Here is a 17,192-nt window from a genome sequence, read left to right on the forward strand (position 1 = left end):
ACTATTGGAAGAGTCAGAAATAAGCCAAATTTGAATCAAAATTAGTGCCAGGAGCTATAAAAATCCAGTCCCAAGTTTCATCATAACTCTTTACTTAAAAATCTCAAGCAATATCTTACAAAAATATTCTTACCATGTGATCCACTCTTGTCCAGAAAATTACTGAGATTGAATAATGTATTTCTAGAGGCCAAATACTGAATAAATCTCTGAAAAACAAAATCAGAGTAATGCTCTATTAGTCTGAAGTTTTAATGAAACTGTACTGGCATTCCTCTAAGCATACTCTTCACAAGCATCATCATAGATTTGGAAAGACTGTTCCTTACACTTAGAACATCCTTCCTATTCCCACCTCTTACCCTCAAGTCCCACCCATTCATTATTTCTTGTCCAAATCTTACCTCTCCCCTTCAAAGACCAGCTCAAAAGATACTTTTCCTAGAAATCTTTCTTCTTCTATCTTATCTGACCAAAAACAAGTTTTATTTTACTAGGGCTTCCAAAGCACTTTGTTTTAACCTCTCATAGTATTTATCTCTCAATTATTTTAATATTTATGAATATGCCTAACTTTTCTTACTAAATGTTAAATCATTAAAGGCAAGAAATTTGTCATATTCCTTTATGTATGCACAAAGCAACAGCATATTCACATCCTGCCTCACCAAATGTTCTTAGCATTATCCTTTATATACAACAGGTATTTCATTTTTTGAACTGAATTCAATTACAATTAAATCAAATTTCAGTTTATTAACTGACACTTGAAATAATGTTCCTTAGTGATATTTAAACACATTTAAAACAAAGGAAAATATTTAGCTTAAAATTTTTCTTTGGAAAAATGGCCATATGAAAATCCAAAAATTACATTCAACAGTATCCAGTTTTTCTCTTTCCTTTCTAATATCCAAATCCTAACAAGCTTGAGTTTTCATCTATTTCCCCCCCTCACAAAAGTATCTAAATATTATACAAACAATGACATGGATATAATATTAAGGAAAACCTCTTCTGAAAGGAGAGGAGATATAATCATCTTTAGTCTATCATTGATCACTTAGAGTGCATTTCATTTTGTTTTAAACAATCTCTTTAAGAGATAAAAATGAGTATATGGAAAAAAAGGAGAGGATGAAATAAAAATTGGTTGTTTAGTAATTACTAAACAAACTTAGATGCAATATTCCATTTAATCTTCCCACTTATTAAAAAACACAACATCACCAAATTGAGAAAATTATAGCTTACCTCATTACCATGGACCATCAGATGGTGTGTTGTCACTAAGGCTTTGAATACAACTACCCAACTACTATTTGTTGCTCTTTCAAAAAGTGTGTCAGCCATCTGAGGGATATTAACATTTGTCTCATTGGTAGCTTGAATCAAATCTATAAAAATCAAGAAAAAGAATATTATGTTTATCTTTATAGTTATCTCTTTTAGCATTTATAAATTAAAAGTATACATCCTGGAAAACAAGTTTCATATTTCCTTTAATACTAATTAATAATAAAGTTGGCTCATGAAGCTTTTTTTTTAAAACAAAAAATTTTCAAGAACTTTATGTAGCAAATATACATGTATACACAAATATAGCTTATATTTTACACATATTTATTTTTGTGTTCCTCTTGCTGTTAATTATTTTCTTTTACTTTTTCTTACCCACATTTTTGTTCTATGATTTAGATTATAAATTACAAGAGACTTAGTTTTTAATGTTAATTTTCAATATTCAGATGATTTCATTAACATGTTATGTTACCTTTATTTTAATGAAAAGTTTATCAAACATTAAACTTCTTTAGGATTTTGCCATTGAGTGCATGTTGTCTACTATAATATTACTAGCAAGCTTCCAAGTACATGGCAATTGATCTGGTTAATTTAGACAGTAGCTTTTAGCATATGATTTTTACATAATCTGCACAATGAAAATTTAAACATAAAACTGATATGAATTTATGATTAGTTATATACATCATGATGAGACTTCACTGAAATCAATATTTTTAGTACTGATATCAGCCTGATCTACTGCTATTAATTCTTATGAGTTAAAAAAAAAAAAAAAGATTTGAGAAATCCCTAGGAGGCATCTAATTTCTAGAGAACTAATCTCTAAACTATCCTGATGGGACAGATGAAACCCTCTGAGGCAGTCTGATATTGCATTGGAAGAGTAACCAATTTTATGCAATTTTATTGATTTAGGAAGGTCCAAAATGCAGAAATTATAATAGATTTTCTCACTTCTACCACCAACCATTTCAGAATCTCTTGGTGATCAAAACTTTCCTGTGCTTGAAATGGCACTTGGCCTAGAAGATAATCATGTTCAGAAGAGTCTCTTTCCTTTTATGTCATCTAACTCAACTGAATAGTAATCTTTACAACACACCCGAGCAAGTAGCTATTCAGCCTCTGATTAAATGTATGCCTCCAAACTTTCTCTTCCTCAGAATTATCATTATTAGCTGCTTCATATGCTGATCTAGTTAGGATGGTCTTTTCATCACCTTGGTTACTCTTTTCTGGATTTGCTCCAATTTATCACTCTATTTCCTAAAATCTGGCCCTTAGAATCAAATACAGTACTATCGACATTGTCTGATCAAAGCAAAGTACACTGGGATTTATCAGTATCTTTAATATTTGAACTATCTTATGGGACACTGTATAATGTATTCAGATTCATGTCAATTTAGAGTATAGAAATGTAATGTTATGTGATTCTAGATCTAGGTCAACAATTAGCAATTGTTAACCTAAAATTAGTCAAGTGACAAAAGATACTGAGTTCAATATAATAAAAATATGTTAATACATAAAGATCTTAAGTTACATACAAAAGAATTATACATAGCTCTGAATACTACTGTTTTGTGAGTGTTTTTTCAAATTATAATTTTAACAAGTTATTAAAATATACAAAGCATATTTTATTTTATGAAAAAAGGCAACATGATTTAAAAAATAGGACTTTCAACAAAGTCTACATAAAAACATCTGCCCACAAACCATCAAAAGATTATATATAAGCAGTAAGAGCAGTTTTATTCTGAATTTCAATTTCTTTTTTTAATAAAACTTTTTATTTTCAAAACATATGCATGGATTCCTGCATAGCCTTGTGTTTCAGATTTTCTTCTTCCTTCCACCCTCTCCCCTAGATTGCAATCAATTAAATATGTTAAACATGGTTAAAATATATGTTAAATCCAATATCTATAAACATATTTATACAATTCTCTTGCTGTACAAGAGAAATCAGTTCAAAAAAAGAAAGTAAATGAGTAAGAAAACAAAATGCAAGTGAACAACAACAAAAAGAGTGAGAATGTTATGTTGTGATCCACTTTCAGTTCCCATAGTCCTCTCTCTGAGAGTAGATGGCTCTCTTCATCACAAGATCATTGGAACTGGCATCAATCATCTCATTGTTGGAAAGAGTCACATTCATCAGAATTGATCATCCTATAATATTGATATTGTGGTATACAATGATTTCCTGATTCTGCTCATTTCACTTAGCATCAGTTCATGTAATTGAATTTCAATTTTATTGTACTTAGTATCATCACATTTACCAAAGTTGAGACTTAAAAAAAATTTCACCACAGCTTATACTTTCTTTTGTGCAATTTTCTAAATTGACTATATGCTAAATTCCTATAATTACAAATAAATCTGGTGTGATAGGACATGGAGTTGAGAGAAATTTAAATTACATCTCTGACACTTATTAGCCTATGTGATTCAGGTCAGAGTCTCAATTTCATCATCTCTAAAATGGAGATAATAGCAAGAGTATTACCTCAAAGCTGTTGTGTAGACAAATGAGAATTATTTAAAGTATTTTATGAATCTTAATGTGCTATATGAATTTCAGCTACTATTTATACTTATTTGGTAAATACCACCCCCCCAAAACCCTTCTTCAGTGTTGAGAAACCGAGTCCTGAAAAGAGGTTTGATTTCTAATGCAAGCTTCAAGTTTCTAGAAATGAAGAGGTGTTTTCCAGTCATTCATATAACCTAATAATATAATTTTTTGGAATTCAAGAGGGCAATTAATATAATATGTAACCTCAAGTGGAAACTCTCATGCAATATCAATTAATAAAAAAGCATTTATTAAGCACTTATTATGTGCAGGCATTAACAGAAGCGCTGGGAGTATAAAAACAAAGTATGAAACTATCTCTACTCTGAAGGAATTTATGTTCTAACAATCTCTGGCTATAGATATAGATACAAGTTATTATTGTTCAGTCTTTTCAATCATGTCCAACTCTTCATGACCTCATTTGTTTTTGTTTTTAAAGATACTGACATGACATTCCTTATCCATTTCATTTTATAGATAAGGAAATTGAAGCAAACAAGGTTAAATGACTTACAGAGTCACAAAACTAGTAAATACTGAGGGCAGATTTGAACTCAGGAAGGTGAGTCTTCTTGACTCCAGGTCTGGCATTCTATCCATTGAGTCACTTATGACTAGATAGATAAATAGCTATAGATATACGGAAGGTAGCCAAATAGAAGGTAATAGGTAGAGGTGGAAGAACACCAGTGATTGATGGGAGCAGGTAAGGCTTCATATATAAGGAGGTATTTGACTTGTGTCTTAGAGGAACAAATTCTTTAAGGTACAGGACAGATGGAAATTAATTCCAGCCATATAAAACAGTTCTGGGAGCACATTAAGCATTCTCTCTATCTATCCAAATGCCAATAGTCTATTTGTACATGAGCACCCTTTTATCTTATTGAAGAATTTGTCCTACCAAGAGACCATCCTCCTAGAGTTCTCCCTTCTTCCCTCCTCATCTCATGGCACTAAGTCTTCTTACACGTTTTTTCTTTATTCTAGGCAAATGCCTATACATGCACAAATAATCCTATTCTATCCAATCTGCTCCAGCAAATTGCCTTCTCTAGTATCTCTATTACTACTAATCATCAGTCTCTTCCTGTCTATTGGGTACATCCTTATTACAAACAAATAAATTCATGCCTCCTCCATGCTCAAAAACTCCTCACTTAATATTTCTTGCTAGATATTGTCCTATATCTCTACTCTACTTACTGACTAAACTCCTTGGGAAGGTTGTATATAATTCAATATCACTGCTTCCTTTCCTCTTACTTACTTCTTAATTCTCTATAATCTGGCTTCTTTTATTATCATTCAAATGAAACTTCTATCTCCAAAATTACTAATGATCTCTTAATTGTCAAATGTTGGCTTTTTCTCAATCTTTATCTTTCTTGACCTCTCTGTAGCCTGAGACACTATTGATTTCCCACTTCTCTTTAGATTTACAGGACACATTTTTCTGGTTCTCTTCCCCACTCTCTATTCTCTCTCAGTTTCCTTTGCTGGATGTCAGCTATGTCATGCTTATTAATGGTGGGGTTCCCCAAATCTCTACGCTGGGCCTGTTTCACTTTTCTTTATATACTATTTTACTTGATGATCTCATCAATGCCCACAGATACAACTATTTTAGAAATTTAAGCAAATGATTCTAAGATCTGTTCACTCATCCTTAATCTCTTTCCTGACTTCTACTCCTCCATCTTCAATTGCTTATTGGACATTTCAAACTAATGTCTCACAAAAACTCAACATGTCTTAAACTGAACTTAATATTTTTCTCCACAACTCTTTCCTCTTCCTAACTTTCCTATTACTACTGAAAGTATTACCAAGCTCAAAGGAACGCAGGCTTACAACCAAGATATCATCCTTGAGTCATCAGTCTTTTATTATCCACACCCAATAATTTGCTAAATCCTGTTATTTCTATCTTTGTCACACCTTTCATATTCTAATCTCTCATCTCTCCCTTTTTTTTTCTGTCACTCCTACCACCCTGTTGTAGGTCCTCATCATCTCATGCCTGAATTACTGTAACAGGCTTTTTGATAGGCACATTGCTGTCAAAATGACCTTCCTAAAGTCTGACTACATCACATCCCATTCAGTCAACTCCAGTGCCTTCTTATTGTCTCCAGGATCAAATATAAAATCCAATGGATCTTTCCTACTTTTCCAGATTTACATCTTACATCTTCTGGCCTCACTCACATACTCTTCATTCCAATATCACTGGCCTAACTGCTATCCCTTGAATGGGACACTTTATTTCCCTATTTTGGACATTTTCAGTATCTATTACTCATACCTGGAATGTTCTCTCTCCTCTTGTTTCTAACGTGCCTTGGCTTCCTTTAGATGTCAGCGAAATTTCCTTCTTAGTTGTCCCAGCTTCTTTTAGTCCTCAACTAAGCCTTCTTTTACAAAAGCCTTTCTGGATTTCCCTTAATGTTAGTACCTCCCCTTTGATGATAATCTTCAATGTATCCTGTATATATGTTGTTTGCATATAGTTCTTTGCATGTTGTCTCCTCATTAGGCTGTAAGCTTCTTAAGAGTAGGGACCATCTTTTGCCTATCTTTCTATATCCAGCATGGTACTAGCATTTAATAAAAGCTATTTATTAACAGCTCTATTAGGAAGGTTTTTTCAAAAATTAGCTTTGCTTCTTACTCTGCATTCTTTATTGGGGCAAACAAATTTAGTTTTTTTATTTTTTGTATGATACAATGTTTTTATTTTCCAAACATTTCTAGCTCCTTTAAGCATTTTACAGACATTATGGTGTGAAGTACCATCTTAAATGTATGTAATTCAATTAGAGATGCTTGCTGGATCCATGAAAACATTGATGAGAGAACTGTAGATTTCTGAAGAATCTGCTAGAAAATTAGTGTATCAAGAAAAGGAAAGGAAAAAGTATAGCCTTAGGGAAGGGGAAATCTTTGTTTCAAATATCTCTAAAGTTTGGGTATTCAAATTATCTAGACATTTAACAGAACTACAAAGACTAAAAGCCATTACTCAAAATATAAATGGATATGAATAAATAGTTCTCAAAAACTGCAAACTATTAATAATTATGAATACCTACTCCAAATTACAAATAAGTTTAATGCAAATCAAAAGAATCCTGAAGTTTCACCTCACATCCAGCAAATTGACAAAGATAAAGAAAGACAGGAATAATCTATTTTGGAGGGACGATAGAAGATACAGGTACAAGAATGTATTTTTGGTAGAATTTATTCTAAGTACGTAACTAAAATAGCTATACTCTTTCAACTAGAAGTTATGCCTCTGAATGCTATGAATAAATTGCAAAGTCATTGACACCCTCCCCAAGAATTCATATATTTAAAGATATTGATAGAGGATATTTTGTAGTACCCAAGAAGTAGAAACAAATGCCCAGCAATTGAGGAAATCATAAAACCAACTGTGGTATGTGAATATAATGTAAAATGAAAAGGAAAGATGATGATAAATACAAAGAAGTATGGAAAGATTTATCTGAACTGATACAAAGTGACAATATATATACAATGATTTCAGTAATATAAATGTAAAAAAATAATCCAAACTGAATGTTGTAAAATTATAAAGAACAAACTTGGCACCAAGGAAGAGATCTGAAAAAATAACCTCCTTTTGTTCATTCACAGAGAAATAAGCTATTCATGGGTATGAAGCATTATAGATAGTTTTTTTTTTTTAAATACTGGTCAATTTTGTGAATTTTTTCTTACCTTCCTATTTTTCTTGTCTTAAAAAAATTCTTTGTTAAGGAATGGGTCTCTGGGAAAGAGAAGGGCATTGGAAGAAAGTAAGGTGATATAACCACATGGTATTAATGCAAATCTATTTATTAAAATCTATTACCACTATTTAACATTAATATCTGATAACCAATATCCTACTTTCCTTTAATTTATACTCTCATCCTTAGCATTATAGCACATTTATCAAAATTTTCCAAAGAGGTTTGAAATCAATAGGAATTCAATTAATTGAATCATTCAAAAACCATTTATGTTAATGTCATTAATGAAGTTAATAATTATAGTTCACAAAAATAATATGCCAAGTTTTCATTATATGAGAAGGGATAAATATATCAAAAAGGAACAGAGAAGTTCAAAGAAAATAATGGAATGAATATTAATGAAACTACCAATTATGTCTTTAATCAATAAATCCAATGGCCTCATCTTATTCCTCATTCTTGAATTTGCTATTTTACTAGACCCTGCAGAGCAACCATTCCTCCTGGATGCTCTCTTTTCCCTGATTTTTGTACCCCTGCTCTTTCCTAGTTCTCCACCTACCTGACTGCCCACTCCTTTAAAGTCTCCTTTACATGATTATCATCTTTATTGTGCCTTATTTGTATTGGTGTACCCCAAGGCACTGTCATATGCCCTTCTGTCTTTTGGTGATTTCATAAGATCCCATGAGTTCAATTATTTTTATGGAGATAAAGCCCAAATATAAAGATTCTAAATTGCATAACTCTGCTAAATTCCAATTCCACATTATGAAATGTATGCAGTATATCTCTATTTGGATGTCCTTTGGGCATCAACATGTTCAAAACAGAACTCACCTGCTTTTAAAAACAAACCCTTTTTCTTCCTAATTTCCATATTTCTGTTAAAAGAACCAACATTCAATCATTTAGGTCTTGAATCAATTAATTTAATTTATTAATTAATAAATTTAATTTAAGCTCTTATTAAGTTGCCTATTGTATGCCAGATATTGAATTATTAGGAATACAAAATTTAAAAAATGAAACAATCCTTTTTCTAAAGAAGTTTATTCTATTCTTGACTCTTCATTATACCTCACTCTTCCATTGTCAATTACTTGTTAAAACTTGTTGATTATCCCTCCACAAAATATCTCACATCCATTCTCTTTTCTCCACTCATGCATTCAATACTCAAGTTCAGATTTTTATGACTTTCCATCTGGACTACTATAGTAGCTTTTTAATTATCTCTCTACCTCTATCTAGTCTCTCTTATCTCCAATCCATTCTCTATACTCAAGAAGCTTCAATAGTACTCTACTACCTCTAAGAAGCATTTCATTTGTTACTGTTAGTATTATTAAACAGTTCTATAGTACATCCAAAATAACACAGTCAATTTTATATGTGGTTTCTTTGACCACTTATGACTTAGGTGATAATGCACTATTTTTTAAAGCACTTCACTTAAGGGATCAAAAAAAAAAAATCCAGAATAGAATCCTTAAAGAGGATAAATAGAAAAACTCAAAGCAATTTTTTATGTACTAACCAGAAAGTAACTTTCTATAGTTTTATTTGTTTATATGAATCTGGTGGTACTTTTCTTCTGGTTACACTGATAATTTATCTCTAAATTGTTTAAAATATACAAAAGGATAAAACCTCTCATATTTGATTAAAATAACATCAATGTCTTTAGTCTTTCTTACTCAGAACTATTTTTCAATGGAAGATATAGCCTATGTATTATAGAATTTAGAATTTAATGGATAAACCAAAACAGATTATAATATATGAAAAACATTGTTTTATTAGATCCAGAGAAAGATAAAATAAATCTTTTCTAAAAAAAAAACCCACACTATATGATTTTTGTAACTCTAAAACTATCTATAAGTTTACTAAGGAAAAATTTTTCAAAAAATTCTCAAAGCAAGATTAAATTTTAACTCACAAATTTTTAGATTACTCAACATAAAACACTTCAGGAACGTTTACCTTATATTGGTTACTTTGTGTGCTTTCTAAACACTAGGTGGTGCTCTAGGTTAAGCTCATAGCCTGACACAGCCTTTTGAGAAGGCTTAGGTTTGTAATAATTCTGCTCTTGGGAGCATAGTTATAAAATATATTAACGATTTGTGATTATGTCTTCAGAGGAACAAATTGTTAACAGTGGGCTAGGGAGTTGAGATGAGGATCACAGTACTCATGTTATAAAATAACACAAGAAAATGGACAAAGTCAATCAGCAAGTGTTTACAAGAAATATAATTAAATCAGTCAGATTAAGTCTTTAACAGAATAATGGGCTTAGAAATGAATATTAGCTGCACTTAGGTGAAGTAAAACAGTAAAAGAAAATAGGAACCTCTCAGTTTCCACATATTCCTATAATTAGTTTTTTATCCTCAGCACTCCAGCCACCTACGCCAATGTTGCTTCACATATACAAATAGAAAGAATGATGATTAAATAGTCAGCTAGCGAAATAAATATACACATATGCAGCATACACATGTATACATTTTTGTACATATGTATGTGTGTGTATTATAACTTATTGATTGTATCTTTAATTTTCTTTTTTTTAAGTTTCTCCATGGTTATGAAGGAGGAAGAATTACCACTGTCAGCATCACTGTTGTTAGGACACTACTGACCCTCACACCTGGGAAAAGGGCCATCATCACACCCCTTTTAGTGCATCTTCTCTCCTTGATTTTTCTATGGTTTCTTTTCCCAGTCAGAAGAAAAGCAAAAAACTATAAATCCTGGAAGTCTATTCAAATCCAGGTCATTCTTCATTTCCTGCCCCTCCGTCACAGCACATACATCATATATATACTATATATGTACCTCTTTCCCTGAAAGAATGTAAGCTCTTTGATGGCAAGACTTTTCATTTTTTTTCTTTGTGCCATTTTCCATTTATCCCCTATTGACTCATAAAATGCTTAGTACTTAGAAGATGCTCAATAAATGCTTACTAAATAATGAGATAATATTCATAAAAGTAAATAAGGTATAAACAATTTCAAAAATATTAGGAATAATTGCTTTTCTCTACTTGCTTTTCATCTTAATTCTATCCACCAAGATTCTCATACATTTCATTATCACCTATATAGATGGAGAATGTGAATCATGAAGTTATATTAAAAGGTCCATTTAACACTTTATTTTACAGGAGAAAGCCCATTATTCTTCCAAATTTCCCTATATCTGTCAAGGGCAAGTTACAATTTTGGACTCTCCACTCTTCCTCATCTCACATACTCACAGTTCTACCTCCAAATCTCTCACGCTGATCTTTTCTCCACCCACACACAATCCTAGTTCAGATTTTATGATATCTCATATGTACTAACTACAATAATCTATTGGTCTCCTGGTCTCAAGTCTTTTGCTCTTCAATCTATCCTTCTCATAGATGCCAAAATGATTTTGCCTTGGTTTGGCATTTAAAGGTTTTCATCAACTAATTGTAATGTACTTTTCCAGCTTTATCTCACTTGACTTCCAGTCTAGCCAAACTGACCTGCTTGACTATTCCTCATCAAAACATTTCACTTTCTGTCTTTGTGCTTTTGCATAAACTGCTGCTTATATCCAGAATAGATTATCTTCATCTTTGCTTCTTATAATTCCCAGTGTTATTATTTTTTTAACACCTTCTGCTTGAGCCACAATTTATACAAGGGTCTTTCCTGATCCTTACACCTCTTACACCTAAATTATATTGTATCTCATTGTTTATATTTTGTATTCTTTATCTATGTACATGTCTCTTATCTCAGAATATGAACTCCTGGAGGGACTTTTATTTTAGACTTTGTTCTCCAAATATCTAGCACAGGATCTAGTATGTATAAAAAGGTGCCAACTAAATGAATGTTACTTAATTAATAAACTGAAGCCCAGAAAGCTTACCTGTCTTGCCCAACATTAAAAAAAAAGAAGTATCAAGGCCTGAATTTGAACCCAGATATTAAGTTTTAATCCAAAATGATCTCCATTTAACCATTCTATTTCATCACTCAAAATAGTATAAGGATAATTATAGAATAGGCAAGTTGTTTTCTTTCAATTCTTATCCACATGATCTTCCTTCTTCTAAGCAAGAAGACCATTCACTTAAGGACAGATTGAAGGCTTAGTTTAATGAACATTGAACGTCATTAGCCTTGATAATTTCATGAATAAGAATTAAACAAAATACGAAATCATGAAAAACAACAACATACTAACATCAGATCATCATTATATTAAGTAATTTAACTTGAAGATAATTCTATAACTTGTTAACATAGGAATTAATACCAATCTGAGTTTAAATTATATGTATATGTGTGTATACATATCCCACATATATGTATATATATGCATGTGTATGTATCTATGTATACTCATACACATACACACACATACTAACAGTTAACATTTATATTGTACTTACTATGTGGCAGGCACTGTGCTGTTTTATAATTTTTAATTTGTTTTTCACAAGAACTCTGAGAGATAGGCGCTATCCCCCCATTTTACAGATATGGAAACTGAGGCAAACAGAGGTTAATTAACTTACCTAGGGTCACAGAGATAGTAAGTATCTGAGTACTGATTTGAATTTAAATCTTCCTGACTTTCGGCTCATTGCTCTATTGCTTACACCACCTAGGCTGCCAGAAAAATATTTAGTTTCATTTTACTCAGTAACTAAAGCAAACAAAATGTTATTTCCCTTTTATAATGTCTCATTTATATCAGACTATCAAATTTACAGAAATTTTATTTTTCATTTTAAAACCTCTGAAATTTACTTATGAAGTTCCACAAAGCCCTATTAGAACAACTGATTTTCCTGATAACACTGTCAGAATGACAAAATTCCAGAGTTCTTTCATCTTATTTCAAAGGTATCTTATCAGGGGGAGCTTCACTGAAGTAAAATAAGAGTCTCATCTTTCACTTTAATTTTGCAAACAAATTAGTTAAAATGATGGCTATATGGTCATTAATTCACAGAGAATTTTCACTTATGTCAAGTGACACAAATTATTTGCAAAAGTTCTACTAAATATAGTTCTTTGTATATTATGTTTTTTTCAAAATCTAGGAGCTTGGGGGCATCTAGATGGTATAGTGGACAGAGCACCAGGCCTGAAGTCAGGATGAACTGAGTTCAAATCTGACCTTAGACATAATACTTCCTAGCACTGTTACCTGGGCAAGTTATATCACTTAACCCCAATTGCCTCAGCAAAACAAACAAACAAACAAATAAATAAATAAATAAAAATCTGGTAGCATTTTGCCCCAACAGAAAGTTACCACCATCCACAAACAAAAACTATTTAAAGTTGGAGGAAAAATAAAGAAAAATTTAAAAGGAAATCTGTTGAACTAAAACAAAATAAATATTGGTTGGCTTTCTTTTAAATATGAAGAAAAAAACTATTAGATAACTTTAAAAAGAGAATGAAATTACCAAAAAGAATGCCAGATTAAATGCCAAAATGAACATAAAACCAACTGTAAAGAAATTAAGAAAATGATTTTATTAAACAAATACTATACCAACAAAATTTATAATTGAATGAATAATTGAAAGGAAAAAGTAAAAATTATTAAAATAAGAAATAGAAATTGTCATCTTATTGAAAGGAGAAAAAAAACAAAAACAAAAAAGGGGGAACTTTTTTTTTAGTCCAGATCAGTTTAAAAGTAAATTCTGTCAAATGTTTAAATAGCAATTAATACTAAAGTTCCAAAAGATATTCTCCATATAACAGGAAAAGAAAGCACTCTACACCAATGAATACTCATGAAAAGATTTTAGTAAACAGGTTTCATTATCATATCCAAAAATAATTCATTAAAGTCAATATTGAATGGGCTATGAAAAGATAATCATACTAACAATACACTGTTAGTAGAGTTTCTTCCACCAATTTCCTAAGAGGTACTCTAAGTCAGTGGTATCAAACTCAAATATAAACAGGGACTACTAATTCCTACACAAGGATCCCATGGGGGCACCTGCTGACTTAGTTTTAAAATGTTATGTTATCTATGTTTCACTGAAATTTTATTTTGTTAAATATTTTTCAATTATATTTTAACCTGGGTCAGCCTACTCAGGAGTGTTGGCTGATCTAAATCATCCCTTTATATCCATTATTTTCTTCTCCTCAATTTTTGCAGAATCAGGAAAATTGTATTACTTATGATTATTTCCTCCCAGTTGTCATGCTATCTAATAGCCCCATTTGTTTCCCTATTAAGTATGATGTATTTCCATACATTACATTTTGTGCATATTCAATCCCAATGATCCATTTCAAGATAAGAATAGGGATCATCTGATGTCATTCTCCTCACCCCTTTTTTCTGGTTTGTATTTTCTTCTTGAGTACTCCAATTATGAGAAACACCAAGTTACAACTCTTTCTTTCTCCTTTCTACACTGGTATATTCCTTCTTCCTTGCCCACCTCACTCCCCTTTTCAAATGCTCAAAATAGATCCAATCCACTTCTATGCTTTTCTTACTTAATAATTTCTTTATTATTCTTTGAAGACTTATTCGGAAGGGACTTTAGTTTCTTAGCATCTTAGCATTCTATAACAAAATACAGCCTCTAAATGCTCAAATAAATTTATCTTTCTCACTTTCTGTGGACTAATGTTTATATTTCAACATTCCTATTCACGTTTGGTCTTTCATAAGGAGTACTTGAAAAAATTTCTATTCTATTAAAATCTTCTATTTTCCCCATTGGATTATATTTACTTTTATAAGACAAATTGTTCTTGATTGTAAACCCCTTTCTTTTGTCTTTTAGAATCTTGTATTCTGAGATGTATTCTAGGTTTTGGTGGAAGCTGCCTAATCTTGTGTGATCCTGATTGTAGTACCTTGTTATTTGAACTATTTTCTGATTCTTGGTGAGATTTTTTATTTTGATGTGGGGACTTGCATTTTGGATGTGAGATTCCTGGAACTTTTCCTTTCCAATAGTGACTGGTAGATTCTTTTGATCTTTACAATGTTGGTATGTGTGTTCCAGAAATTAAAGAGCATTTTCAATTCGCCAGTATATTTAAGTATCCATTTTTCTTGAAAAATATACATATTACATATTATGCATATTACACAATATGGTGGTATAATACCTGAGCCAGAAAAACTTTTTCCTATCTCAGGGTAAAGACAATATGAAGAGAAGGGAAATAGAAAATGTGATTCAGCATGCTCTTTGGAACTGGGGTGGGTTGAAGAGTTGTAGCATCATAACTTTTGGGAGAGGAATAAGAACTTTGAGGGGACATGTGAGCACTGACTAAAATAAATTAAAATTGATCTCCTTATATCTATGCCTACTTTAATGAGTATCAATTCTATCAACAATTTTCTTATTTAAATTAAATTTCTTAAGCTACAGCTAGGTCCATATTCTGTTCTCAGCAGAAAAGAACTTGTGATACCCCACTAACCACTCTTCACTCACATGAAAACTAGCCATAATGTTTTCATATATTATCAATATTTACTAGTTTTACTCCTGTGTTTCAAAGAATAAAAAGATTGTCGTTGAATAATACTAACGATCTTTTAGAAGAAAGAATCCTAGTTAAATATAGAATTATTTATTAAGCACCTACTATGGGAAAGGTAAGTTCTATTAAAAAACAAACAAAAATCTACTTTTCCCACTCAGTTCTTAATAGACCACTATTCATAGGCATAGGGTTCCCAAAGATAAAAGCAGAAACCTATTTTATAAAGCTTCTATCCAAACCTTTTAAAACAAATTCCAACATCTTTAAAAATCCTAAATAATATTTAACACACCCTAAGTACTCTCATAATAAGGTAGTAAGATCATAAAGACTTTTTTTAAAGCTGTACTTCTTTCTCATTTACACTCAATTAAGTCTCCAGAAATTAGAACTGCAGAGTTCACTAGATCACATTAACTTTTTTTCCATTCATGTTTATACCACTGCCTTTGCCTGAAACTTTAACCACATTAGTAACCATAGTATTGGTCATTCTAATTAGCTGTGAAATATAAAGGTGATTGATTATTAAACTTCCAACTTTTTTCATTAATATTTCTCATCTATTATTCCTAAGTCCTTAAAGTCTCAACGAAAAAAAAAAAAGACTTTGACATTGCTACACAGCACTGAAAAATAATTCAGCAATCTAAATATTTAAAAAGTGTCAAGTGTCTAACTGAACAATGTTTATAGGATATTTAGCTACATGTATAAGGCAAAAGAAACCCCATACTGTTCTCTCCAAATATATCTATCATTACTCAGTGAATGTACTAGTTCCTTTAGAAAGTCTTAAGTTAATTAAATGAACAAGTACTGACCAATAATGCCTACTTTAGGGGTATTTGGAGACCTACCACCTACCTCTCAGCTCAGTTGGATTTCAGGATTATAATGATAGATAATGAAATATAAATGTTATAACACGGTATTACTACCAAGGGATCCTTTCAGGAAGCTAGCACACTTTTATCTAATGAAATTAAAAGAACCACAGTTATTGGAATAGCAAACAAACGGGCCATGCCTCTGAAGGTGTTAAATAGCTAAGATCTGGATACTCTATGCAGCTCAATGGACTACTGAGATCAGTCTGAGACAGCAAGAGACAAAGCCTTAATCACTGAATGGCTGTAGCCTTCTTAAACTGAGACCCGATAAAGACTTTAGCTTAAAAAGACCAATTTTTCCCATTGCATCCCGGGCCATCTTTAGTCGTCCTGATTTATATCTGGCTACCGAACCCGATGGCTTTGGAGAGGAAAGTGAGGCAGGTGACCTTGCCCAGTCCTTCTTCACTTAAATCCAAATCACTTGTATGTCATGATATCACTTCCCTGATGTTCTCTTTGAGAATGAAGGACAAGCAAGAGAGAAAACTTCTGGAAACAAACTATATCTTCATCTCCTGAGGGTATTTTCTGTGACTGCTGACTCAACCACCACCAAACATTCTAGTATTTTTTAATGTGGTTGGTCTCTAGGACTTAGTTATTTAAAGCTCCCAGAGGCACAATCAATTTACCTTTGTTCTTCCTAATACCAGAGTCCCTTTCATTTCATCAGAGAAAGTTGAGCAGGTTTTCTAAAAGGATCAAATCTCTTAACTTTTTACCTCATTTATACTTCCTCATCTGGCATTATATCAAGTGACCACCTTAGGGTGTGGGGAAAGGGGAAGGTTTAGAATCAAAATCTCCCTCCCCCCTTAGACAACTTTCCCATTACGCAAAGTCTTTATGATACTCATTTATACACAGAACAAGGATATCACTGATGAAAATAAAGAAACAGACTTTTACAAAGTGATACTCAACAATGGATTACACATTAACCATTTCTCAACTAATGAAAGACCTAGAGAATATAAAATCTTACTAGATTATGAAAAATCATTTGATTCAACAGACTAAAAAATGAACTTGAAGAAGCCTTTCCAATAAGCTATTTCCATCAAGAGAACAAAAATTT

The 17,192-nt window shown here is 31.7% G+C and overlaps 1 protein-coding gene across 5 annotated transcripts in view; it reads right to left on the reverse strand.

Moving 5' to 3' along the window:
- Nucleotides 1-17,192, reverse strand: part of SNAP91 (synaptosome associated protein 91) — a 145,418-nt gene that overhangs the window by 99,911 nt on the left and 28,315 nt on the right. For all 5 annotated transcript variants that reach the window (XM_051997332.1, XM_051997335.1, XM_051997333.1 and 2 more), the window contains exons 3-4: nucleotides 1,255-1,397; nucleotides 134-209 (exon numbers count right to left, since the gene is read on the reverse strand). In XM_051997332.1, the coding sequence (XP_051853292.1) occupies nucleotides 134-209; nucleotides 1,255-1,397 (219 nt within the window). The remainder of the gene's footprint in view (nucleotides 1-133; nucleotides 210-1,254; nucleotides 1,398-17,192) is intronic.

This window comes from Antechinus flavipes, chromosome 4, assembly GCF_016432865.1.
Source record: "Antechinus flavipes isolate AdamAnt ecotype Samford, QLD, Australia chromosome 4, AdamAnt_v2, whole genome shotgun sequence".
In the NCBI taxonomy this organism is placed as follows: domain Eukaryota; kingdom Metazoa; phylum Chordata; class Mammalia; order Dasyuromorphia; family Dasyuridae; genus Antechinus; species Antechinus flavipes.